The 27,000-nt window shown below is 36.4% G+C and overlaps 1 protein-coding gene across 8 annotated transcripts in view; it reads right to left on the bottom strand.

Annotated features, from left to right (window-relative positions):
* The window catches only part of TANK (TRAF family member associated NFKB activator), an 88,424-nt gene that overhangs the window by 37,672 nt on the left and 23,752 nt on the right, over nucleotides 1-27,000 (bottom strand). For 4 of the 8 annotated variants that reach the window (XM_032355729.1, XM_032355727.1, XM_032355726.1 and 1 more), the window contains exons 2-3: nucleotides 26,681-26,920; nucleotides 16,029-16,179 (exon numbers count right to left, since the gene is read on the bottom strand). In XM_032355729.1, the coding sequence (XP_032211620.1) occupies nucleotides 16,029-16,179; nucleotides 26,681-26,688 (159 nt within the window). In that variant the 5' untranslated portion in view covers nucleotides 26,689-26,920. The remainder of the gene's footprint in view (nucleotides 1-16,028; nucleotides 16,180-26,680; nucleotides 26,921-27,000) is intronic. The other 4 variants (XM_032355733.1, XM_032355732.1, XM_032355734.1 and 1 more) reach the window with 1 other exon arrangement.

Raw genomic sequence — 27,000 nt, 5'->3', positions numbered from 1 at the left:
TAAAAAAACAATACAATTACAAACCAAGTAGATTGCAGCCCTATCAAAGACCTCACAAAACAGAAAAATCACTAACAACCACATTGAAAATGTACAACAGCAATGTCTTGTCAACACTTCTGTACAGAGCACAGACATGACAGCTAAAACAGACAGAAGAGAAGATGCTTTTGACAGCCAGTGTGTGTGAATGATTCTTTGAGTCAGATGGCAGCAACAAGTTACCAACTAGGAGATCTGCATGACAACTAACCATCCATCTGTATCAAACACCATCTGGCCAAGATGACTCTGGCTTCTGTGTATTTGACATGCCTTCCAATTCCAAAGACTAGCAAAACAAGTGGTCTACCAGCATCTAAAGAGGTAAACAGGTACTTAGGTACTTGTGCCATAATGTACTCTGCAGTCTTTCTTAGTGTTCAAAAGCAAAACTTAAAACAATGCTGATCAATACAGTACTCATTTTATATTTATTAAAAATGGTTGTCCATACATGTCCTTCCCTGGTCATAAACAAAATAAAGCTTATCTTTAGAACTGTCCCTTTATCCAGGGAAAATTTCAATTCATCTTCAAAACTAAGGCGGCATATTCTCTATAATTTTGGATATACAGCTGCTCAAGTTTTCATGGGTTTCATAAATATTAAAAGAGTTCTATAAATTGAATTTTTTTTTCCTACTGCTGACACTGAAAACTGTCATTTTTTTGTATTTCTCAAAGCACTTATTTCCTAGATGGAGGAACAAAAGTTCAAGTGCCCCTCATCATCAATGATACTTACAAAAGGTCAAACATCATCTCTTTTCATCCTCAAGAACTAATCTCAATATTCTCAAAAATACCATTGTTTTCCTATTTTCTTCTGGTATAAAGACAACAGGAATTAAACAAATTGAATTGGTTAAAAAAAGAATCTTAATTTAAAACCTTTCAGACTGTTCCAAGATTAACAAAGAGAACAAAAGCTTTATAGAAGGCTATCATAAATGCTCTCAACAAGGAAACTCCACAGTTCGTGAGACAGACAATTAAACAACGACTGTCCCAATATGCAACACTTCAATCACAAACTACCTTATCTTGAAACTCTGGGTAAACTAAATATCGACTTCAATTTTAAGTCAAAAAAAAAGAGAGAGAGAGAGATTGTATAGGATTAACAACTCAGAGATCCTGGTTTACACAGCTTATTCTTCAACCATTCTCTGCTATAGTTTCTTATAACTTAGTTATATTCTCCCCCACCCCAGGGTCCCCAGTCCCATAAAAATTTACCTAGACTGCAATTTGACAGATCAGATAATCAATCTGATTATCTACTATTTAATGACAGTGCTGCCACCAATTTCTCAGCATGTCAAATGATAAAGAATGAAAAACTATTTTTATTTTATGATCTTGTGTTCTGGTTCTGATTAATTTACTTAGTTTCTCAGAGCTTTGGCTTCTTTTTTTCTGAAATGAAAATGGTATTTGCCTGAAGAGCTGAAGAAAATGTTGTGTATAAATTATCTGGTACATAATAAGCTTTTTACAAATGTTAGTTCCTTTCCTTTAATAATGAGCAAGATATCTATATAATATCTGTTAGCATAATATGCAGTGTATGCATCCATTAACTAAAGCTTTGATTACCACTGAACATGGATAATATGTCATATTATATTATATACATTATATTATATATATAATATTATAACCTCCCCATGCTCTAAGCCAGTTTTCTCAGTCTTTCTTCTAGTTCACTGTAACCTAGGACTCTGAAGTTTTTTTCTGAGAAAGCATTGTGGTACCTCCATTGAGTCAAAAACATTTTGTCAAGCAAAAGAACCAAGAACCCCAGCTGTCCCCGGTTGTTCAAAGTTTACAAAGAGAAAAAAAATAGTAAAAAATGATTAAGGAACAATTAGCGGCTGTTAAAAACTACAAAAGCAGCACATTTGTTGAGAAAATACGAAACAACAACAAAATGTCTACCATCACTTCCACAACAAAACCCCACATATGTACAAGGTAAAAGTGAGTCTCTTCCTTAACTGTGACTTCCATTCCTTCTCAGAGTTAATTACTGACACTTTGGTATGTACCCTCTCAGAACTTCTGTGCACATATATATGTATCTTACTTTTCAAAAACTGAACTATTTCGTAACCAAAATTTTCAACAATACATTATCATCATATGGTCATTTCACTGAACATTTACTATGTACCAAAATCAGAGTGTTCTATTTTATTTTAGTTCTTTAAATCTGAGTAGATTATCTTCCACATTTCAAGGTGAGAAAAGATACATAAAGAGGTACAAAGTAACTTGACCAATGTTTCTCAGTAGGCAGTGGAGCTGGGATTTGAATTTAGGTTTGCCTGACCACCAAAGTCCAAGTCCCTAAATAACCACTATGGCATATGGTGTAAGTATATCCAGTTCTACCAAGATTCTCTTTTTGCTAAATACTCTTTTCTTCATCTCATCTGAAGTGGCAGGTTATATATCAGACTATCAAATTTCTTCTTCTAACCCAGACCTCTTCTCTGAGGTTTCTAGGTCTCTCTTCTAGCTCTATGTAGCCAAGTGTTGCTGGGAAAGCATTTCAACTTTTACATATTCGGAACTGATGATCTCCTCTCCCCAACTTCTCTTTCTCCCTGCCACCCTAGTTCCCTGCAAAATCAAGTCCTTCGCACTTCCTCTCTGTATATGGCGCCATTATTTATCTACCCACATATCTACTATCTATCAAGAAAGCTGGAACAATCCTTCACATCTACTTGTTCTATAGTCAATCCATTACCAAGTGTCAATTTTAATCTTGTATCTCTCTCAAATCTACCCACTTTTTTTTTATCTCCAATGTTGCTATCACCATGCAAGAATTAACTTGCTTTAATTAACTACTTCAATAACCTCACTACATGCCTTAAATGTATCAACCAATCCATTCTCTGGACTGTAGCCATTGTGTTTTGCAAAATGCATAGGTAATCATAACACCCATTCAGTCCTCCCATCCTTCCCCCATAAATATCTTTAACCGTTTTCTACTGCTTTCAAAATACAGAACCAAAAATCCTTAATATAGCCTCTAAAAACCCTACACAGTCTTGCCTAATTCTTCTCATTACACATTTCCCTTATAGTTTAAATTCTTCTAGGCCAATGGGTCTTTATAACACACGTCCTTATACCTGCAAAGGACCCCAACCCTGCCCTTTCAAAAATCAGTTCATAAAGACTATCTTCTCTGACTTCCTAGATTAGGTCAAGTCCCTAACAGATGTTCTAATAGCAGTTCACTTTTCTTCCTAATACTTATCAGACTTTGATAATTTACATTTATGAGATTTCTTGACTAGTCTCGGTTTTACTAGATATACCACCATTCCATGAAGCAGGGAGCATGTATGCTTATCATTATGGACTCAGTACTTAGAACAGTCCCTGATACAATACACTGAGTAGCTGCTCAGAATATCTTTGAATGAACATCGTAATTTAAACATTCCCTATTATTAAAGGATCTTCTTGAATTTATATCTTAGCATACCTGCCTAAAAGTTTTGACAGGACATATTTCTGGAACAAAGGACACAAATATTTTAAATTTTGATAGGAAGAAAATAAGTCTATGGCAAAGTACTGACAATGTACAATAGAAGAAATAAAACTTCAGTCAGAAATGGCTAGAAGCACCTTTATTCTGATACCAGTAGCTTCTGTAGAAAAAAACAAGCTCCATTCCCATGGACACTTTATACAGAAATTTTGGGGACCAAAGAAAGGAAAAAAGAAGAGTGGTAAACAATGAAGCCCCTCACATCTTAAGTGAAAGTAAAGGCATTATTAAATAAAATAGTACCTATAATAAAGGAATTTTATGCCTTCATACAATCCTAGAAAACATGTTCTACAAGCTTTTAGAGGTAACATAACCCTGCCACTTTACATTTCAGATGGATTAAGACTATTGATAAAGCAATCTGACAAAACAACCCTTAATGGCTTAACATTTGTTGTCACACAAATGTTTAGATCTGGGACACCTGGGTGGCTCAGTTGGTTAAGCGACTACCTTTGGCTCAGGCCATGATCACAGGGTCCTGGGATTGAGCCCTGCATTAGGCTCTCTGCTGAGCGGGAGAGTCTACTTCTTCCCTCCCCTCTGCTCCTTACCCCAGCTTATGCTCTGTATCAAATAAATAAATAAAATCTTTATCTGTAATTTATGACAAAAAATACACGGTGAAATTTAGTCTTATTCGAGGATTTCATCCTTGACTCATTGGTTAGTCAGTAAGGCTCTTGGTAAATGAGATGGCTCTAAATATTCTGTATCATTCACTTTTCTCAGCAGTACAAAAAAAGGGAATTTTCTTTATAAGCACCTGAACTATCTTATAATTAAGAGATTTCTACCTCTGTATACAAGACATTGCTGAATTTTCACTTTTAAATAAGAACTGGCAAGAAGAGACAAGTATGTTATATTCCACATTTCCTTCTAAAAATTTTTTTCAAAAAAGATTTTATTTTGGGGCGCCTGGGTGGCTCAGTGGGTTAAAGCCTCTGCCTTCGGCTCAGGTCATGATCCCAGGGTGCTGGGATTGAGCCCTGCATCAGGCTCTCTGCTCAGCAAGGAGCCTGCTTCCTCCTCTCTCTCTGCCTGCTTCTCTGTGATCTCCGTCTGTCAAATAAATAAATAAAATCTTTAAAAAAAAAAAAAAGATTTTATTTTGAGAAAAAGAAAGTGCATAAGTGGAGGGAGGAACAGAGGAGGGAGAGAGAGAATCGCCAGCAGACTCCATACCGAGTGCAGAGCCTAATGCAGGGCTTGATCCCAGGACCCTGAGATCATGACCTGAGCAAAATCAAGAGTCAACTGCTTAACCAACTAAGCCACCCAGGTATCCCTGTTGGCACCCCATTTTCTTTTTACATAATGCAAAGATCTTGGGAAAAGCAGGAGATCAGCTGTAGGAAGTTTTCTGAAAATTCATTTATAAATATGGTAATCTAATTTTAAATGGCAACCAGTTTTATAATTTCAAAATGTTTTATTTATTTTATTACTGATCTTTCTCATAAAAAGATGGCCAAAGAATCAAGAGAGGATACTTAACTCTTTATTAAATGTATTTGGTTTTTTCCACAGAACAGTGGCAGAAATGGATGAAAAGCAACCTGGTATAAGTAAGAAAGCTGATTAAATATTTTAAGACCACATTATGGACTCCTGTGATATTTGATATTCTCCAGCAACTTTAGCCTAGTCAGTCAAAAGATGTGGCAAAGATTGCTAATTATTCCTCCATATACATTTTTGTTTTTTCTTGGAACACAAGCAGGGGGAATGGAACAGGGAGAAGCAGGCTTCCTGCTGAGCAGGGAGCCCAATGGGGGTTGAATCTCAGAACCCTGGGATCATGCATGACCTGAGCCAAAGGCAAATGCTCAATGACTGAGCCACCTAGGTGCCCTATTTTTGCTTTTTCTTTCAGTAATATAGACTTTTACCTGGACACATGGTCATCCAGTTGAGAATATATTTACAGCCATATGACCATATGTCTAAGTTCTGTTCACAGGATGTGAACAGAAGTGACCTATACAAATTTTGAACTGCATATTTAAAAGAAAGCTATCTGCTCTTCCATGCTTCTCTCTGTTCTCACTGGAAGGGAAATGTTAACAAAGTAGAATGGCCACTGCAATCCCAGAGAGGGAAACCACAGTTTAAGGATGGTAGAGCTACCTTATCATCCCTCGCTACTCAACTTTGGACTGCTGCATGAGAGGATAAACGTCTGTCTTATCTAAGCACAGTATTTTTTGGTCTCTTGTTAACAGCTTATTCTGTACAGTAACTAATTCAAGGACCAAGCCAACTCTACCACAGCACTATATAGAGTTTCTTCTCTTATTCTGTAAGCATTTAAAAGCTGTTCATGTCAGGGGCTACTGTGATTAAAATATCCCTCTACTTTGGAGCAATCAGAAGTCCTCTTAGCATGGGTAACATATGAATGCTTATACTAGGCAACATATAGAATAAGCGATATCAGATTATGAACCTTTTAAGTTCATGCTCTATGTTTTATTTATCTTTGAATCCCTAGCATTTATTATATACCTGGGACATCATAAGTTATAGGATGAATGAAAGAAAAATTAATAACAAGCATTATACTCAAGCCTCCTTTCCTAAGAGGTGTATAAATCACAAAGTAAGAATTCATCCAAGAAAAGAGGAACCTGAAATAGGTTATTCACAGTAATGGGAAGAACAGTTTGAATACCTGGAATGGGCTGTGATTTAGCTAGATTACTAAAATAAATCTGGATTCTGATAAATCTAGTTTCAGTATACATTCTGCCATGTTGGCTGAAAAAAATTAACTTATTTCCGAGTCTCAGTTTCTTCATTTGAAAATGGGCTATATCTACTTTGCCAGGCTAGGAGGATTTAAACACGAAGTATGTGAAACTTGTAAAATATATTCATTCAGTGAATGATAACTTTCCTTTCTGTTTTATGATGTAATATAAATTTAGGGATTGAATGAGGAGGAGGATGCAACTGGATCAGCATTATCTGGGGTTACATGACATTTCAGTATGGAGTAGAATAAAGGCTATCCTGGAAGGAAAAGGTAGGAACAGTTAGGTTCTTAAATGAGAGATTCTAATACAATTTAATGGCATGGTGGGAAGAGTGTCTAGATACAACAGTGGAAAATTTGGTATTGAACTAAAAAAGAAAAACTACTTAGGGTCCAGGGAAAGTAAATATACTTGATGATCAATACCAGGATGCTAATAATAGAATGAGGAACCATTCTTTGAAATTTAAGTGAGGTAATTAAGGATAAATAAAAGGCAGTATAATTCTCCAGAGCAGTTTGTAAAACTCATTACTCCTCTGAAATGATACAGATGAGGAAAAATTAGTGAAGGTCTGGGGATTCCGTTTAATAGCCTTCCAAATAACAATGTTTTATATATATATATATATATATATATATATATATATATATATATATATATATATGGGTATAGAGCTCAGAGGGCAGATCTAGACTGGAGTAGGGAGATAAATTTAGGAATCATTGTCATAGGTATCTGAAATTACAGGAAAAGATGAGACAGTTCCTATAAGAACATAAAATAAGAAATGAAGAAAGTCTTGAAAAACTAAATGTTCTGGCCCAGTGGTAGGGAACAAATCTAAAAAGGAGATGAAGGGGGTGCCTGGGTGGCTCAGTGGATTAAAGCCTCTGCCTTCAGCTCGGGTCATGGTCTCAGGGTCTGGATCGAGCCCCGCATTGGGCTCTCTGCTAGGCGGGGAGCCAGCTTCCCCCTCTCTCTTTGCCTGCCTCTCTGCCTACTTGTGATCTCTGTCAAATAAATAAATAAAATCTTAAAAAAAAAAAGGGAGATTAAGGAAGCAGGACTCAAGAAATGAGAAAAATCAAACATGCTATCTGGAATGTTAAAAAAATGTTTTAAGGAAGAGGTAGTATAAGAGATATGGTCCGTCATTAAATGGAATACTATGTATGAATCTGAAAGACTACTGAAAGATTTTAGGCAAATAAGTTATAGATTCGTATTTACAGTCAGCCAGATTTTTTCAAATCACAGTTCTACTAGCTTTAGTACTTATTAGATACACGGTTGTGAGCAAGTTATTTCACCTCTCTGCACTTCCTTTTCCTCATCTGAAAAATGAAAATAATACTTCCTCATAAGATTTGTATAATGATTAAATCAGATGACCGTATAAAGCACTTTGGTAAACATAAACTTTGATAAATCTTAGTGATGATGAAAGTGAAGATAAAGACATTTTCAAAAAATATATTTATTTGAGAGGAGAAGGGAGAGAGCACATGCACCCTTGTACATTCCTGCACGGTGGGGAGGGGCAGAGGGAGAGGGAAAGTCTTAAGCAGACTCCCTGCTAAGTGAGGAGCCCAATGTGGGGCTTAAGATCTCATGATCCTAAGATCATGACCTGAGCTGAAACTGTCAACCTTTAACTGACTGTGCCACCCAAGTGCCGCAAAGATAAAAGACATTTTTTGAAAAATTTTAATCTTTTTCAGATTAGCACCATCCTATTTTTCAAAAAATACGATTCACAAATTACTAATAATGCTTACTCCTGGTAAGTAAGGGAACAATGACTTTATACTCCGTATATCTTGAATTACTTGTATTTTTTTCAATATGCATGTGCTGCTTTTGTAATTTAAGTCAATACTATTTTAAAAATCACTTACGTGCCCTTATCTGAATTGTTTCTCTCATTAATTTGTAATACTTGTATGCCTTTGCCTGACAGAGGGCTCTTAAATGGATGTAGCACATTGACTTCTTAAACAGGAGTCTTAAACTGAGTTCTTGAATTGTACTTTCTCATAGAAATACTGAGAGAAATGGACTGGAGTATGAACAACTAAATTGTAAAAGGCTGGTGAGTTTCTACAAACAGATGAACAGCAATAAAACAGCTAGTAAGAGAATCCAGGCTACACCCATTCTTCTTTTTTTTTTTTTTTTGGTACCAAATTTTTTTTTTTAAAGTTGTGGCAAAATACATACATAAAATTTGCCATTTTAACCAATCTTAAGTGTCCACAGTATTATGTGTGTGGCATTATGTATATCACAATGTTGTGTAATCATCACCACAAACTATCTCCAGAACTTCTTCCTCTTCCTCAACTGAAACTCTGTACCTTTTAAACACTAACTCTCTGTTCCCTTCCCTCAGCCTCTAGAAACCACCCTACCACTTTCTGGCTCTATGATCTGACTACTCTAGGTACCTCTTATAAGTAGAATCATACATCTATATGTCATTTTGTGACTGTCTTATTTCATTTAGCATAATATCTTTAAGGTTCATCCATGCTGTACTATGTGTCAGAATTTCCTTCTTTTTTTTTTTTTTTTTTTTTTTAAAGATTCTTTGGAGAATGTTCATTCGCACCCTTTGCCTATTTTTTATTCTGGTTTTGTTGTTGCTGTTGAGCTGTAAGAGTTTCTTTATATATTCTAGATATCTATCCCTTATCAGATATATAATTTGCAAATATTTTCTCACATTCCTTGGCTGCCTTAATTTTGATGATGTCCAGTTATCTAATTTTTCTTTTGTTGCCTAATCTTTTGTTTTCATATACAAGAAATCACCGCTAAATCCAATGTCTAGAAACTTTCTCTCTATGATTTCTTCGAAGAGTTTTATAATATTAGCTCTTACATTAGGTTCTGGTTTGAGTTAACTTTTGTATATGGTGAAAGGAAAATCCAATCCATGAACACAGAATTTTCTACAATTTGTTGATGTCTTTCTTTTTTCAGCAGTGTTCTGTAATTTTCAGTGTATAAGTCTGTTACCTACTTGGCTAAGTTTATTAAGTATATCAATATATACTATATTAAGTATATTAATTATACTATATAAAGTATATTATTTATTTTGATGATACTGCAAATGGAATTTTCTTAATTTCTTTTTCAGATTGTTTAATGCTAATGTATAGAAAATCCTACTAATTTTTGTGTGTTGATTTTGTATCCTACAATTCTGCTGAATTTATTCGTTCTAACAGGTTTTGATGGAATCTTTAAGAGGTTTTCTACATAGACATCATTTTATATATAACTTTCCAATCTGGATACTGTCTTTCTTGCATAATTGCTCTGGGTAGGAATGCTGAAATATTTCCTTCTATTCCTGATTTGTTGAGTGTTTTTAAAAGGTTTTAAAAGGGTCTGAATTTTGTCAACTGCTTCTTCTGTATCAATTGAAATGATCATGTGGTTCCCCTTCCTTCATTTTGTTAAAGTGGTGTACTCCACTGACTAGTTTTTTATGCCAAAACATTTTTGCATTAGAGGAATAAATCTCACTTGGTCAAGGTGTATAATCCTTTTAATATGCTGTTGAATTTCCTATCATTTTGATGAGGATTTTTGCATTGATATTCATAAAAAATAATTGGTCTGCCGTTTTCTTGCAATGTCTGTGTATGGGTTTGGTATGAAGGTCATGACGACCTCATAGAGTACATAGAGTACACCTTGTTCAATTTTTTGGAAGAGTATGAGAAAGACTACTGGTACTTCCTCTTTGAATGTTTGGCAGAATTTACCACGAAGCCACTGGGTACTAGGCGTTCTTTGTTCGGAACTTTTAAATGACTGCCTGCCGATCAGCTCCCCTGAGTAATCTTACATTTGAATTCAAACTTTCCACATCGGGGCACCTGGGTGGCTCAGCTGTTAAGCGTCTGCCTCTGGCTCAAGTCATGATCCCAGGGTTCTGGGATCGAGCCCTGCATCGAGCTTCCTGCTCCACAGGGAGCCTGCTTCACCCTCTCCCAGTCCCCTGCTTGTGCTCCCTCTCTTGCTATGTCTCTCTCTGTCAAGTGAATAAATAAAATTTTAAAAAATAAATAAATAGAAGTCTCTTAAACAAACAAAAAAAAGACTTTCTCTGCCTTTCCCTCTGCCCTTCACTCCCAAAATAAGTAAGTAAAATCTTAAAAAAAATTTACAATGTGTATAAAAGTAATGGAAGACAATGGTATTGGAAGAGAGATAGACACATAGAGATCAGTAAAACAGAATAAAGAATTCAGAAACAGACTCACCCTTAAAAAAAATTTTTCCAAATCAAATCAAGTAATAATTTCCTTTACCAAAATCAACACTCAGAGCCTTTGCTCTAATTTTCATACTGTAAGTTTGAGAGCTTGTCTGTACCATTTACTACTAAAGATTCTAGCTTGTTTTACTTTAAAGTTCAATTTCATTTCTGGGAGTAGTTAGATTCAAACAAATTAGTGATTTACACTTGGCATATCTGATTCTATAATTCAAAAAACAATAAATGTTTCATAAAATAAAATCCCAAGAAATGTCAAAAGGATATAGGTCTTTCTGGAATAACATTTTAGAAAAAAGTTAATTTTAAAAAACATAATGAATGAGATCAAAGTACAAAACTTTCTGTCACAACTCCTACTTCATTATAATATAGAGAATGTAATGGCTAATAAATCTGAATTTCAAAATGACTGGTATACTGCTTTAAAGTGGGGATGATTACATTGTCTTCTGAGGATACAGATGCCTCTGCATGGAATCTTTAAGATTCCATATGAAGTAGTCTACATCAAACCACAGGGTTTGGGCAATGGATGGTATAGAAAGTGGGAGAACAAAAAGATAAGCACTATCTTGCCTCATCATTGCTACTTCTGAACCAGTAGTCCTTTAAATTCAAGCAAAAGGCCATCCACAAGGAATTCAATTATACCTGCCTTTCCTCAGAACTGTTTATCCTACAACATACCAGCATTCTATCACATTCAAAAAGTATGGCTCTTCCCTTTTTTAAAAAAAATGCTATTTTATTTACTTATTTGAAAGTACTCACACAAGCGTGCACAAGCAGGGAGGAGGGTCAGAAGGAGAGGTAAAAGTAGACTCTCTGCTGAGCAGGGAGCCTGATGTGGGGCTTGATCCCAGGACTCAGATCATGACCCCAGCCCAAGGCAATGCTTAACCATCTGAGCTACGCAGGTGCCCCTTGGCTCTTCCTTTCACACAGTCTCTCCAAATACTCCTAATCTTATCACCACTTTAGATGAAGTGCTCTGAGTTTCTTGAATTTCTCAATCCCACTTCGGCTATCCACTTTCATGACAACATTATGAATTTCCTAAACATCAATTCAAAAACTCATTAGTAATAGTCTATTACTAATAGACCTCTCACATTATTCTACTCCTTCTGTATCTCTTCTCTCTCTTCATGGAGACCTCAGACATAAACCCTCTTTTTGTTCTTAGCCTATTAGACTCCTAGATTAACTTCTTTCTGATGTTAGTTTGTATTTCAAAGCACACAATTTCAATTGCTTTTGTACCCACTTTCTAGCCACCTAACCATGCTTCTATCTTAACTCTGCAATATCCTCATCCTAGATTTGGCTATCTGCTCATTCTACTTCTATACCAAGAAAACTGCTGAAAAAAATGACCAAGAAACATGGATTTTTACCACCAAAAATTCATGGTAAATGTTGGATGCAACACTTTTCTTCTGTCATTTGTTAAATGAAATTGTTTCAATTCTTTACTACCACAGAATATCCTAAAATTACTTCACTCAGATGACCCCACCTTGTATCTCATAGAAGATATAAATATAAATAAAAAGAGTCTCTTACATTACAGCCTTTTTTATTGAATAAATTTGACATGTAACATTGTATACATTTAAGGTATACAGTGGGTACTTTGATACATTTACATATTGTAATGATTGCCTCTGTAGCAAAATTTATCACATTATATAATTATAGCACAATATTATTGTCTATATTTATTATACTGTGCATTAGATGTCTATGGCTTATTCACAACTTGTTATAAGTTTATACCCTTAAACAACATCAGACTTATCCCCACCTCCTAATGGTAATCACCATTTTACTGTTTTTAATAGGTCTGACTTCTTTAGATTCCACATATAAATGATAGGTGATAATCCTGCTAATTTCCACCATTTCCAATCTGTAAACTTATCTTTGTGTACATCTATATTTTTTTTCTTGTTCCTTCCAGTTCTCAGAGGAATAGGCATTTCTCCTCTTGTTTCATAGTCAATTCTTTAACCTAGTTTTGACTCTCCAATAACCAACTGGTTGGCCTTATTTCCTTCCTCTCACACTCTTACCCTACAAATACTCCTTTGCCCTATACACTTGAACCTGGAAATGCTATTTTTTTTAAGGCCATAATAAAGGCTTCTGGATCTGTATTGCAACCATCCATTGGACAATTTCACTTGCATGTTCCACAGGTAACTAAACCTGGTAACTAAAACCTAATTATGCATTTTATTTCCCCATCTATAAATCTCTATCTTCTTCTCTACTGATTCTTTCAGTCATCAGCACCACCATCAATCTAGTTTTCTATTCTAGTTACCTGGGTATCATCCTAGAATCTATGTTATCACACTCAGAAGTGGCCTGCATTCAGGTGGCACCTGGTTTCCATTCTATTTCCTAAATAATCTTAGATCTCTTTCTTAATTCATCCCTAATGCTTAACTTAAGTTCTCATGTTAACTGCTTGAAATGAGTGCCATTTATTTTTTTTACACTGATGTATAATATACATACAGTTGACTCTTGAACAGCCTTGGTCCACTTATATGTGGATATTTTTCTAGTAAATACAGTACATTACTATATAAATGTACTTTTCTTCCTTACAATTTTCTTAGTAACATTTTCTTTTCTGTAGCTTACTTTATTTTAAGAATATGGTATATAATACATATAACATACAAAATATGTGTTAATGAATTGTTTATGTATTGGTAAGGCTTCCCGTCAACAGTAGACTATTAGTAGTTATGTTTGTAGAGAATCAAAAGTTACATGCAGATCTCTATGTTGGGGGTCAGCACCCCTAACCCCCATGCGTTGTTCAAGGGCCAACTAACATATATATTAATAGATATTTATATATAATTATACATGTTTTATATATATATAAGTATATATATATTTATATATGTCCCAATGCCAGGAAGACTTTTTTAAAGCATATATATTAATCCTTCAGTAAATTTGGACTGAATAAGAACACAGTATGAACTACTTAGTCATATTCCTCATGATAGGGCCCTAATCTACCTTCACAGCTGCTTTTCCTGTACTGCTCTACTGTTGTTGTTGGAGCCATAGAATCACCTTATTGTACGTGGAATGTCCCATGTATTCCCTTACTTTTGTGTTTTTATTATACATACTGATCCCCCTGCTTTCAGGACTCTTCTTCCTCATCTACCCAACTCCTAATCTTAGTACAAGCATCGGACTTGAGAGTGAGCTTATGACCTGATTCTCTCAGACTGATTTAGGTACCTCTTCCTTGTGTTTATCTGTTATTCCCCACAGATCTCCTCTCTAACACTTAGTATACTGTGGTCATAACTATGAATCTTCCTTTTTATCTTCTTATTGGAACTTATCCTTATTAAGCAAAGTTCCTTAAGGGTGTAAACTATATTTTGCTTCAGCATCCTCAAAACCTCACCAAAGGCCCAGTATACAGCATGCACACATTGATTTTTCTTAAATAAATCAGCATAGTTGGAGTTTAGTATATAAGAAAGAGAGTACACATGTTTTCTTCTATTCCTGAGTACTTGACAAATACTTAAAAAACAAAAAAAAAAAAAACAAAGAAAACCCCTTTAACCTCCTTTGGATAATTGCTGATGTGAGCAAAGGCTTCTCCCATGGCAGTTAAAAAGTTAAATCACAAGTTTCTGGTTGCTTACCAGTGAAGGCAGAGGAGCAGTTAGAGAAATTTCTGTTTCTGCTTCAACCTAAGAATATCTCAGTACTCCTCTTCCCTAACTCTGTTTCTTAACTTTCCTAGAACAAGTATAAGATTGTTGAAGTTTCTTACTGAACCTAATGGGAAAATAAGAATAAAAGTTGGGATTTTTTTATGTTGTTTTTAAAAAAGTGATTATGCCTTATACCTGAGCTAGAAAGGCAAAGAAATCCAAATTCTAAACTTCAATAATTTTGGAAAACTCCCTGTTACTGTTATGCCCATTTCTCTTACGTACCATTAAGGAAGACCTAGTCCGTAAGTCTACCCATATAACTGGAAGTAATCTTTTGTAAATGAACAGGAAAATCACAAATAATGATGATTTTTGAGAAATACAAGGAAGTATATATAACATCTAGTTTTACAGATGTGTCAAGTAGAAAGGATGAAGAGAATTGTGCAGTTCCTATATTTATAGAAGAAACTAAGAATTGCATGGCCAGTGTATTTCTTAGACTTCAGAATTTTAAGGCTAATAAAATTGTTTCTTAAATGAGGTAATCAATTTAAGATCTCCACTTTCTACTGCCTGTTGAAACTATTGCAAGGTTGGCCCTTGGCTGGCATCTGGAAACTTGACTTGTTTTAAAGCTGATAAAAGTGATAAAGTTGGCTGCTGTGCCAGCTTAATTAGACTGTACCATGAGATTTATGGTGAAGACCTACTTTCCTTCTGAGAATCTGAAATTTTGGCTGATACAGGATATCTGAGAGTCTAAAATTTTGGTTGACACAGGCTATCTATGTGACCAGCTCTTAATAACACCCCCAAATTCTTGAGTCTCAAATGGAGTTCCCTATGTAGAAGGACTGTATATGTGTGACTAAGTTTTTGAAGCTGGAGGTAGGGTACACTCTGTGTGAACCCTCACAGGAGGGAAAGAGCATAGGAGGCCTGCATGTGGATCCCTCTAGAGTCTGCCTGATGTTGTACATTAATGATCTGGCTGTGTCTTATCACGTCACTGTAATACATCTTAGCTATGAGTGTTACTGTATACTAAGTCCTATGAGTCCCTCTAGCCAACACAGGATATGTTTTATGGTATCGGGGGACCCCCAAAACACTCCTAAATAGTGGCGTTAAACAAGCAAACAAAAACACTTTCATTATCATCTCACAAGAGTGTTAATAAAATTCTGCCCTACAATCTGATCGTATGGAAGTATAGTATGAGAATAAAGAACAGAATTTTAGCATTACGAGAAGTTCACTACATTATTTTTCTCATTTTGCTGCAGATCAGTGATGACCTAATCATGGATCAGTAACAGACATCTGCCTGGGAACTACTAAACTACATTTATGCAAAAATAACTTTCTTCTAATTAACCCTCTTTTGAAACTGAAAATTAAAAAACTATTTATGTAGGATAATGCTCTTTATGAACTCTTTCCTTGGGTCACAATTTAAAAAAAAAACAACAAATAAGAATCTTAAATTCCATCAATATATATCTCTGTGTTTTAGTTATTGTAGTTCAAGAAAGTTTCTAATAAATACAGTATTTCCCACTTGCAAAAGATTCTCAAATTTCCATTTACCAAGACAAATAAGAACCTTCAAAACCAAAACCATATACCTTTTGTTGTAGTTCTTTCACTGCAGAATCTCTATCCATACATGCCTGTCGAAAGGCTTCATAAGCTTTATTGAGTTGCTCACCAATATTTTTATCCATTCCTCTCTGTTCTGTAGCATCACTATAAAGGATGGAGTAAATGACAGGTCTGGAAAATAATAAGAACAATTTAGTTAGCTATTAAATTATACAAAATTATACAAATCTCATTTCTAAAATGCATCTTATAGACAGCTCAATAGAGTTCATCATGAAGATTATAGCCCCAAGTACTATAAAGGTTTATAAAGGCAAATAAGTCTCATCTAAAATCCTGATTAGAAATCTTTTTTTTTTAATATTTTTATTTATTTATATGACAAACAGGAGATCACAAGTAGACAGAGAGGCAGGCAGAGAGAGACAGAGAAGCAGGCTCCCTGCTGAGCAGAGAGCCCGATGCCTGGCTCCATCCCAGGACCCTGGGATCATGACCTGAGACGAAGGCAGAGGCTTTAACCCACTGAGCCACCCAGGAACCTCTGATCAGAAATCTTAAGAAACATTAACTTCTTCAATTTTTAATATTCTTTACTGATGTTCAAGATGCAAGTGGGGTTTCAGTTCAAGATGCTACTTTGAAAATAGTAATCTAAAGATGCAACCTTAAAATGGAGAAATATGAAAGGCCATTTGTTATTAATATTTTATTATAGAAATGCACAACAGGATTAGCAATGTGGGAAGGGATTTCTTTTTACTAAACGGACAGTTATTCCCACTTACAAGGTGAATTCTTGCTACACTGAAATTAGAGCGAAATTAAATAGATAATAAATGTTTGTGGATGGAGTTCACACTGTTGTTATCGCAGAGCAATTAAAATGTGTGAAAATGCTCTTATTTTAGCACAAAATCTAGGGAGAGTTGCTGTTGGATTGTACATTAAAAAAGAAAAATCACATCCCTTCAGTCCTACCCACACTCCCTATTAGTTTTCCAAACTCCCTGCTGTTTCTGAACTACAGGTGCTTTACAGAGTGGAGGTAATTTGATTTTATCATCTCAATTTGCATAACATTTCTAACCACATTCCTTGGCTCTGAGCAGAGGGCCATATAATGATTCTGATATTTCCTGTCCAGCTGTAAAAACCATACCACAGGACTTTTCTCTTAATCTTCCGAAAGCCACAGAATAGATAAAGTTCTCTATCAGTCATGTGGGGTTTGGGGGAACCAAATTATTTCACTTCTTTATGATTGGAAATCCTTCATAATCACAGTCTCTAATCTTTCATCTGTCCTTTCATTTTGGGTACACAATGCTTTTTAAAAAATTGTGGTGTTTTACATTAAAATACAATTCATGTGACATAAAATTCACCATATTAAAGTGTACATTTCTGTACCTTTTTGTATATTCACTATGTTGTACAATCATCATTACCTAATTCCATACTTGTATATGCATACAAATAGTATAACTTTCTATCATTCAAAGGATTTAAGGCAGCTTATAAAAATATAAGCAAGATTAAAAATAGGTATACAAGCAGGCAAAGAAATGAAAGACAGGCAGCTATCAGGACAGTAATATAGTATAAAATGCTAATGCAGAAATGAGAGGTGTAAGTAACTATGTGGCTAACTTACCTATTGCTGTCTTAAAAAGCTGCACAAAATGACAACTGTCAACATAAAACACACCTATATTTTAAAATCAAAGACAAGTAAGACCTTGAGTTGGAAACCCATCTAACTTTTTATCTTGTTCTATCACTGAATGACTCTGTGACCTTGATAGAGGGCCACTAAGTCTTTCTGACCCCCAGGTTCTTTCTCTCCAATACAAAAAAGATGTTTGGACTTGATTTCGAAGAAACTTCTTTGTTCAACAGTTCTTGAGTCTGAGAGTCTAAAAAATGCATGTCTGTTCCATCAAAAAGGTGCATTCTTGTTTTTAAAAATGTAAATGCGTACTAAAAATAGCTGCATCATATGCAAGTAAATCATGTGGATGCTTCACTTCAGGTCCTTGAATTAGATCACACAAATGTCACTAAGAAGAGTTACTGAATAAATTCCACATGGATGCATCCTATTTCCTGAAATAAGAATGTAAGCTGGAGAGATATGATTCAGGTCAATACAACTAAAAAAATGATACATTTAATTTCTATCTCACATCCAGTAAGAGAATCGGGTGTTAGATCAGTGACATTGACCAGAGAAAAAGGAAACAGTCGCTGGGACCCAACTAATTAAATTGGACAGATTTCAAATATTAACACTCTGAACTTTAAAGCCACTTGTTCCTCTATTTTTTTTTTAAAGGATTTGTTAAGTGTAAAATTAATTTCACAATTTAAGAGGCAGTCACATTTCAATTACATTTTGGTATGCCTGCTGCAAAACTTGCCAGGCTCCGGGGAAATGGTTTTATTTATAGTAAACATGCTCAAACCCAAATCTCATTGCCTAAACCCAGGAGATCCAAGCTAAGGCAACCTCCGCCTTGGAAACACTCTTCTAAGTACATTTTCAGGAAAGCCTCCCATGGTAGTATCTTTATTCTCGGTCTGATCTGCTGGCTTCCTTCCACCACTGGAGAAGAAGATTAAGTCACTGATACCCCAGAAGGTATCTGGGCAAGCAGAATGCAAAGCACTCCCACCTACCCAGGGCAATCCCCCTGAAGCCAGGATAGACCCTACCCACCCACATCTGACCCTCTGGCAGTAGTTCCTCCCCCATCACCCCACCCCAGTGTGTTTCCTGTGAGAAGGAAAATGAAGGACAAGTTCCTGTTCTGCCTCCTCCCAGGGTCTACTGTGTGTGTGCCCAACCCAGGAGGAAGCACCAAAAAAAAAAAAAAAAAAAAAAAAAAAATCAATCTCTGGGCAGCAGGCTGCTTCCTCTTTCATTAATTCCTTGGTTCAGTAATTAAACTGTTCTAAGGTAGGAGAGGTAGTCTATGCAAGGGAGATAACTTAATCTTCCCTTTGTAAAGTTTCCCAGCTCCAACAAAGGTTTGCCAAAGTTTCCCAGCTCCAACAAAAGTTTGCCAACTGCTAGGACCAAACTTAGATGTTAATAAAACGGATCCCATTACTATTCAAATCAATTAGCAAAAATCAAGTTTATGTTTACTTGTTACATGTAAGGCACTTTTGTGGAGTATGGCAAGGAGCTTCAGAGAGTACCACCTCGGAGTTATGTTCCTTTTACAAAGTTCTTTCACCAATTCTTTGTTTTTAAATTCACATCCCATTTGACGGATAAGGGCTCAGGGGCATTAAATGACTTGCCTAGAGCTACAAAGCAATAAGCAAGGGAACTGGGACTATAGCTTTGAAATTCTTCATTCAAAAACAGTTTATTAAAGACAACTGCAGGGACACCTGAGTGGCTCAGTTGTTAAGTGTTTGCCTTTGGCTCTGGTCATGATCACAGAATCCTGGGATCCAGCCTGCTTCTTCCTCTCCCACTGCCCCCCCCCCACCGTCCCCCCCATTGTGTTCTCTCTTGCTGTCTGTCAAATAAATAAATCTTGAAATAAAATAAAATAAAGGCAACTGCAAAGTATTCTCCCAGGATGCCACGGTGGATATGTTCATTTGATAAAACACTGCCAAGTACAAACAAAGCCTGTACTGGGCACCACTGACAATGAGAACGAAACTAATACGAAACCTATCCTCACAAAAGCACCATTAGCTATAATTTAAAACACACACACACACACACACACACACACACACACACACACACACACCCTGAGGTATCCAAAGGCTACAGAATTGGGAAAGTGGTCACATCTATTTCTGAGGTTTAGGAAAGGCTTTGAGAAGTAGGTAACATTTGCACTAGGTTTTGAATTATGGATAGGAATGATCTCACCCATTCCTTTTATTTATCAAATAGCAGTCATCCTTTCTACAGCAGGTTCCCAAGGGCTACAAAGATGTTTTTAGTGTTAAGATAATATCCATTCTTCATGAAAAAAAGGCTAGGATAATAAGCATTTCTTTATGCATTGTTCAGCTTGATTCTTCTTCTTTCTTTTTTTAAATATTTACTTGAGACCGAGAGCATGCACACGGATGGGGGTGGGCACAGAGAGAGAATCTCAAGCAGACTCTGTGCCTCAGTGAGAAGCCCCCACATGGGGCTTGATCTCAGGATCCCAAGATCATGACCTAAGCCACCAACCTGAGCAGAAATCAAGAGTCAGGCACTTCACCAACTGAGCCACCCAGGCTCCACTTCATTTTTCTGATCATGCTATTCTTAAACCCAAGACAATTCTTCAGCATAACAGTGATGGTTATTTACAGAAATGACTGATTACGCTAGTGCTCTTCCCATGACACTTGAAAAGCAGCAGCAGTGAGAATGAAATAAAGGATAAATCTTGTATCTTCAATAGACCTCAATTTTCCTTTCTTTTAAAATGAAGGGGCTAAATGATATAATCTCCCTCAACTTTATGATTATATAGCATTTCCAAACAAATACAGAGGACTGAAGCCATTTCTTGGGAAATACAGCAATATACTTTTCCTCATATGATACCAGCTTTAAAAGTAGTAGTCATTTTGTTAAACTGTACTATAAACTAGGCCTTGGTTACAAACCAGCTGATACGGCATTTAATTTCAAGATGGTGAGAAGCATGGAGTAAAAGTTATATAGGGTGTCCTGGAATTAAAGAGATGATATGACACTGTGAAAATGTGTGATATAAAAATATGTGCAATAACACTGTGAAGATGACTCTATTTATTTAATAACATTTATGTATGTCTTCCTAACACAATTACATAGAATGAACAAAGTAAGGGCTTTGGATTCAGATCCCATATCTGCAATTTTCTAGCCATTTACTTGGCTTCTCTGAGTATTCATTTTCTTTTGATAAACAGTTTACAGTGTTATTATGAAGATTAAATGAAACCATTTATGAAGTATATATGTTATCGGTTCCTCAGTTCTTATCCTCTTCTCTTCTGTTATTTCCACCTTTTAACTGTTATCATCAGAGGACTATATTCTGGTCATTGGCAAGTAACTTCAACTTCCAAGAGGAGCTCATCACTTTTTTCCCTTCCCCAAATGGATGGGATGCTGTGGTGAGTCACCTAAAACACCATAGTGAGGACAACCTTTCAGGGGTGGTGGAAGGACAAGGGGATGAGGGAACAAGAATGATACCTGGGTCCTTGACACGATGGTGCTGCCAGATCAGCTTTGGACATCTTACACTTTATAGTATGTGAAAGAAATAAAATTTGTCTAATTTAAGCCACTGTCTTTGAGAATCTCTTAAGAGAGGAGCTGAGTTGTTTACTAATCAGTACACCAGTCAACACTGGTTTAGTTCTGAATGCATTGTACCTGCCCCTTTTTTCCATGGGAAAGAGAAAGTCATACTCTTTTGCCTTTTTCTCTAATCAGAACTTATAATTTAGTAAGGCAGACAAGCAAGAAAATGATTAACCGTACTAGCAGGCCAATTATAAATGTGTAAAAAGGTATGATCATATCTTTTTTTTTTTTTTAAGATTTTATTTATTTATTTGACAGAGAGAGAGATCACAAGCAGGCAGAGAGGCAGGCAGAGAGAAGGGGAAGCAGGCTCACTGCTGAGCAGAGAGCCCGACACGGGGCTTGATCCCAGGACCCTGAGATCATGACCTGAGCCGAAGGCAGAGGCTTATCCCACTGAGCCACCCAGGTGCCCAGGCATGATCATATCTTAATAGGGATCTGGGAAGCCTGGGTAGAAGCATTTGTAGAAATTTGTCCAATGGTTCACTGAAGATTTACTGCATATAAGTTTTATCTCAAAAGAAAAAAGAAAAAAAAACCTGTTAAATAAAAGGTATAAGCAGGATAACAGCTCAACAGGAAGAACAATTAAAATGAGGAACTGTGGAAGGCTTCACAGAAGATCTGACACTTAAACTAGGCCCTGAAACATGAGGATTTCTTTCTTTCTTTTTTTTTTTTAAGGATTTATTTATTTGAGAGAGAGAGAGAGGGAGAAAGAATGAGAGGGAAGGGGTCAGAGGGAGAAGCAGACTCCCCGCTGAGCAGGGAGCCCGATTTGGGACTCGATCTCCGGACTCCAGGATCATGACCTGAGCCAAAGGCAGTCGCTTAACCAACTGAGCCACCCAGGCACCCAACATGAGGATTTCAAGAAGCAGAGAATGAGAGGGAATAAAGAATATTCACTCTGAAAGAGCAAAGGAATTGAGAAGTCACTAGTACAGCGCATTTAGGGACTGGAGGTATTCTATTTATGGAAGTCTAACACGTGAATATAAAATGGAGAGTGAGGGTGTTAAGACAGAATGGTCAGGTCCTCCATGTGTGCTTGAGCTGAACTACAAAAGCCCTAGTGGCACCATTCAGGCGGACCATAACTGGAATGGAAACCCCTAGAGTTACAGAGTATACTAAGTGTATAAACAATAGGCAGCAGAGTCAGTTTGGCCAGATTGTAATGGACCCTGACTGTTACTCTATTAAATTTATAGAATTTAACGTCACTAAGAAGTAATGCAGGATTTTCAGGGTGCCTGGGCGGCTCCCAGTTAAGCATCTCACTCTTTACTTTTACTCAGGTCATGATCTCAGGGTCCAGGGACTGAGCTCACTACTGGGCTTGCACTCAGTAGGGTCTGCTTCAGGATTCTCCTCTCTGTCTGCCCCTCCCTCCGCTTATGTGAACGCATCTCTTTCCTTCTAAACTAAATAAATGAATCTTTAAAAAAAGGGGGGGATGGGGTTTTTAAGCAGGAGATAAACATGTTTCAGAAAGGTAAACTGGATACCCACTGTAGAACAGAAACTAATGAGGGAGACAAAGTAAGGATATCCATAAGAAACTACTGCTGTAGGTAGGTCAAAGATGGGCTTAAACAAGAACAGGGGAAATGAAAGATGAATACATTCAAGAGACATTTTTAAGTCAGAACAAACAGGATTTGTTGGCCAAGTGGATCTAGACGGGAAGGCAGCATTCAGGTCCCTGCAATTCTGAATCAGCTGACCTGGAATGGAGTCCTGGAATCTTCCTTTTAATAAATAACCCAGGTGACTTTGTTGAAGATGGTTCACCAGCCATATTTTTCAGAATACTAGGCAGACAGTGATGATAGCCAGATAGAAAAACAGGAAGAAAAATGTTTTGGGAAAAAAAGATATAGAATACAATTTTGGATAGAAGTGCTGAAACAGACATAATTAACAGTAGGCAGGAAAATGTACCAACTGAGTAATAACCAAATCTAGAGGAACAAATAAATATTAAGCATGGCTTCCCTCCTGTTTATATTCTTATTCCTAAAAACCTGTTTTGAATGTCCTCTGATGCTGGTAAGTCCTTGGACAGTCAACCAAGCCCAAATCTTTTTACAAAAAACATTTTTGAAAAGAAAAGTGGAGAAAGAAGCAATGCTCATTACTGCATCACTTCATGTCACAAGATGTACACTCTTTTCCTTTCAGATAGTAAGCAAAAGAGAGGATGGGCCACTTATTATCTGGACAATGTCTGAAGGTAAATAATAAACTAGCGAATGCATAAAACAGGCCTTTTAGCAGAAATCTGTTATCTTATGGAAAGACACTGTTAGGCAAAAAACTAGGAACGTTATCTAATGCTGTGTTCTGCAAATGCTTACATGCTGCTAAATAACAGGAAAAATAACTCCTGGTAAAGTGTCTGAATGCGTGATCTTTTTGAAATCTCCCTTCTACTCTGCCAAATTTATGACAAGTAGCATTACTAATTAGCTTTCACAGGAGTAGGATAGTTTGTACCTATTTTTTGGTCTTAACCAAAAGAGTCTGAAAAAAAATATTTTCAGTAATCTTAAAAAAGTCCCCCTAAACAGAACACAATAATGTATGAGATGTCACAGGCTGCGCAAGATTCATAAAAGGAAAGGTTGCTTTTGATGAAGTAGTTAAAATCTCATGAGTTAGGGCACCTGGGTGGCTCAGTTGGTTAAGCACCTGCCTTCAGTTGAGATCATGATCCCGGGATCCAAGGACTGAGGCCCAAGTCAGGCTTCCCACTGAGCAGCAAGCCTGCCTCTTCCTCTCCCTCTGCCACTCCATCCTGCTAATACACTCTCTGCTTCTGTGCTGTCTCTCGCGTTCTCTCTCTCAAATAAAAAATAGAATCTTAAAAAATAAAAAAATAAAATATCATGAGTTAACAGATTAGGGACCCCTCCAGCATCTCTGAGTCATTTACTTTCTCAGAACAAAACCAAACCACTATAAAAGGAAAGAGCTCTTCTATGAAGATAGAAAACTTCAGGAGACAGATAGGTAACCTTTTCATAATAAGGCCTATTTTCTCTTAAATCACCATTTATATTGCTGAGCGGTCATTTAGTTTTGAGAATATTACCAATGATAAATGGGAATAGGCAAAAGCTTACATAATTATAAAGCTGTACTCTGTGCTCTTAACCATTGGCACGGGACTCCCCGGCTCTTCATACCCCCGCTTTTAATTTCCCTGAGGACACCTCGAGGCTGTTGGGCAAATGTTTGCAAGTCACAACTTGCTTTATTAGAAGTAATTGTGAGAACTCCAATGAGAAAATAAATAAGGTTTCAGATTTCCAAATCTCTATTTCCAGTCATTCCCAAGATGTTTAGGGTGTGATTTTAAATGTTTAGTATGATAAAAGTTTAAAACCAGATATAATTCCATTAAACACAATCTTACTCCAGTTGTTGATACCCCTAAAGCCAGGACTCCCAAATCCCTGGGTACCCTGACAAACCAACCTCTCAAACCTGCATCTGTGCCCAAATTGACTGAGTTTCCACTCTTTTCAAAGCCAGTTTTTCTTAAATGTGAATATGCAGATCTTAGTAAATCTTTACCACCTACTGTGCTATCCTACTGTGGGGAATCAATAGTTTATTAAAAATTTTCACTTTTTTCACTCTTCACTTCTTTTTGTATCTGGAAAAAATAAGAAGATGCTATAAAATAAAGACCCCAAACTTAAATTTTAACTGAGACCACATCCTGTATAAAATATATTAATTTCTTCTTTATTAAGACAACTTGAACATTAGAAATCAAATTAAAAAGCCTAGTCAACTGAAGATAAATGGAGTATAGAGTACATGCTTGTTGACAGGTGAGACTGAAGTCATTTAACCTTTCTGTAGACCTCAGTTCCCTCATCTGCCCCAGTTTAGGATGTTTGGGTTAGAACATACTGTCCTACATGGGTCAACGGAATCATCCAGGTTTAAAAAAACAGATCAGCAAACCCTGTCTAAGACTTTCTGTATAATTTGGGAGGGCAGGCAGTAAAGGGGAAAAGAGGGAAGAGCAGATGTGAGACAAATTTAGAATCACTGCCATAGGGTGTCAATTCATAACTGGAAAAGCACTGTACTCTGTAGAACACTATAGAAATACGCACCAAGGCAGGGAAACAGACTTTTTATCGTGTCTTTTTTGTTCCACAGTGATCTGCTTTTTGAATTGTCCCAGAAGAAGTAAATAGAATTTGGAAACAAAAACAGCAGTTGCTAAGGTAGATGTTCTTAAAGAAAGAAAAAAGGAGGTATTTTGATACTTTGGCAGATTGCCCAGAGCAATAGCACTCTAATGGTCGTGGTTCCCTGAAATTTCCACAACTCATGAGTCTATATGAGTGTTTCCTCTATTAATGGAATGGAAGAGATTCCATTAATGGCATTTGCACTGAAGTTCATTTTGAGAAGATTTAAGTGTGACCACAGCTCTTCTCCAACCAAGCAGCAATGGTCCTTTTCACTTGCTGCTCCCCCCACCGATACTCTAATCACCTACCTCAGTTCTATCTACAATACTCTAATCATCTCAGTTCTATTTAAATTCTCAAACTATGTATAGATAGTTGAGAAAGGGCATAAAACTCAATGACATGCCTTCAATTCAGAAAGCAGAAACGCACAGAACCCCAGACCTTAGGGACAATTTCAGTTTTGTGTCTGAATGACAAGCATTCCAACAATGAAAGAGAGGCATTTCCCTATTTCCTTATGGGAAACATTAGGGATGGGGGAGGGACTGATACCTACTGAGTTAATATTACTTACCAGGTGCTTTATAAAGTACCTTATTTTAATTTTTCTTCTGCAGGAGCATAGATTATCTTCCCTTTCCACATAAAGAAAATGAGCTTCAAAAGGTTATATAAATCGACTAAAGTCAAAGAATTAGACAATAAAAGACGCAGAAAAGTCCACGTCTGTGATATGAAAGTCCAATCTCTAGCTCTTTTCACTCCAATTTAGTTTTTATTTTTAAACAAAGGTATACTTATCAATATTTTAAAGAGTCAAGGAGTTTCACAAGGCTTAAGAAAAACTATCAATCCCTTGCTCTCTTCCTTCCCCTCATTTCCCACTTCACCTTGGCAATAATTCTTAGTTCTTTTGGTTCTTTCTGGTATTAATCTTGGTATCTCTATTAACATGCTAATATTGCCATTATTGATTTTTCAGTTTTACTTGTCTTTCCACAATGCAAAGTAAGGATTCAGCTCATAGCTTTGCTATACTGTCTTCTAGCTTCCATTTGTTTTTGTGGAAGCCCAGAGCCATTTTGATTTCTGATCTTGTACTTAACTCACCTGGAAGTTCATCCTTCACTTCTAGGAAATGTTCTTCAATTATTTTGGGGGGCAATTTCATTTCTTCTGTATTCCTTTGTGCAACTCCTCTACCTGGATGCTGAATCTTCTGAAGGGATACTCTAATTCCTCCCAGCCTCCATCCTCTTGAATGAACTTATTTTTCTTTTTTCATATATAAAATATCTTAAGCCTGCTGTCTTTGGTAACCAGTATTATTCTGCCAAGTGATAGTTAACCAATCCTGAATAAATAACACAATAATCAAAGTAAGTAGTGGTGCTTCCAGAGCTCTACTGAGGCTGGGTGTGTGTGTGAACCAAA

This window comes from Mustela erminea, chromosome 8, assembly GCF_009829155.1.
Source record: "Mustela erminea isolate mMusErm1 chromosome 8, mMusErm1.Pri, whole genome shotgun sequence".
NCBI classification, from domain to species: Eukaryota; Metazoa; Chordata; class Mammalia; order Carnivora; family Mustelidae; genus Mustela; species Mustela erminea.
Note: the sequence above shows the minus strand (reverse complement) of the source record. Positions and strands in the feature narration are given on the sequence as shown.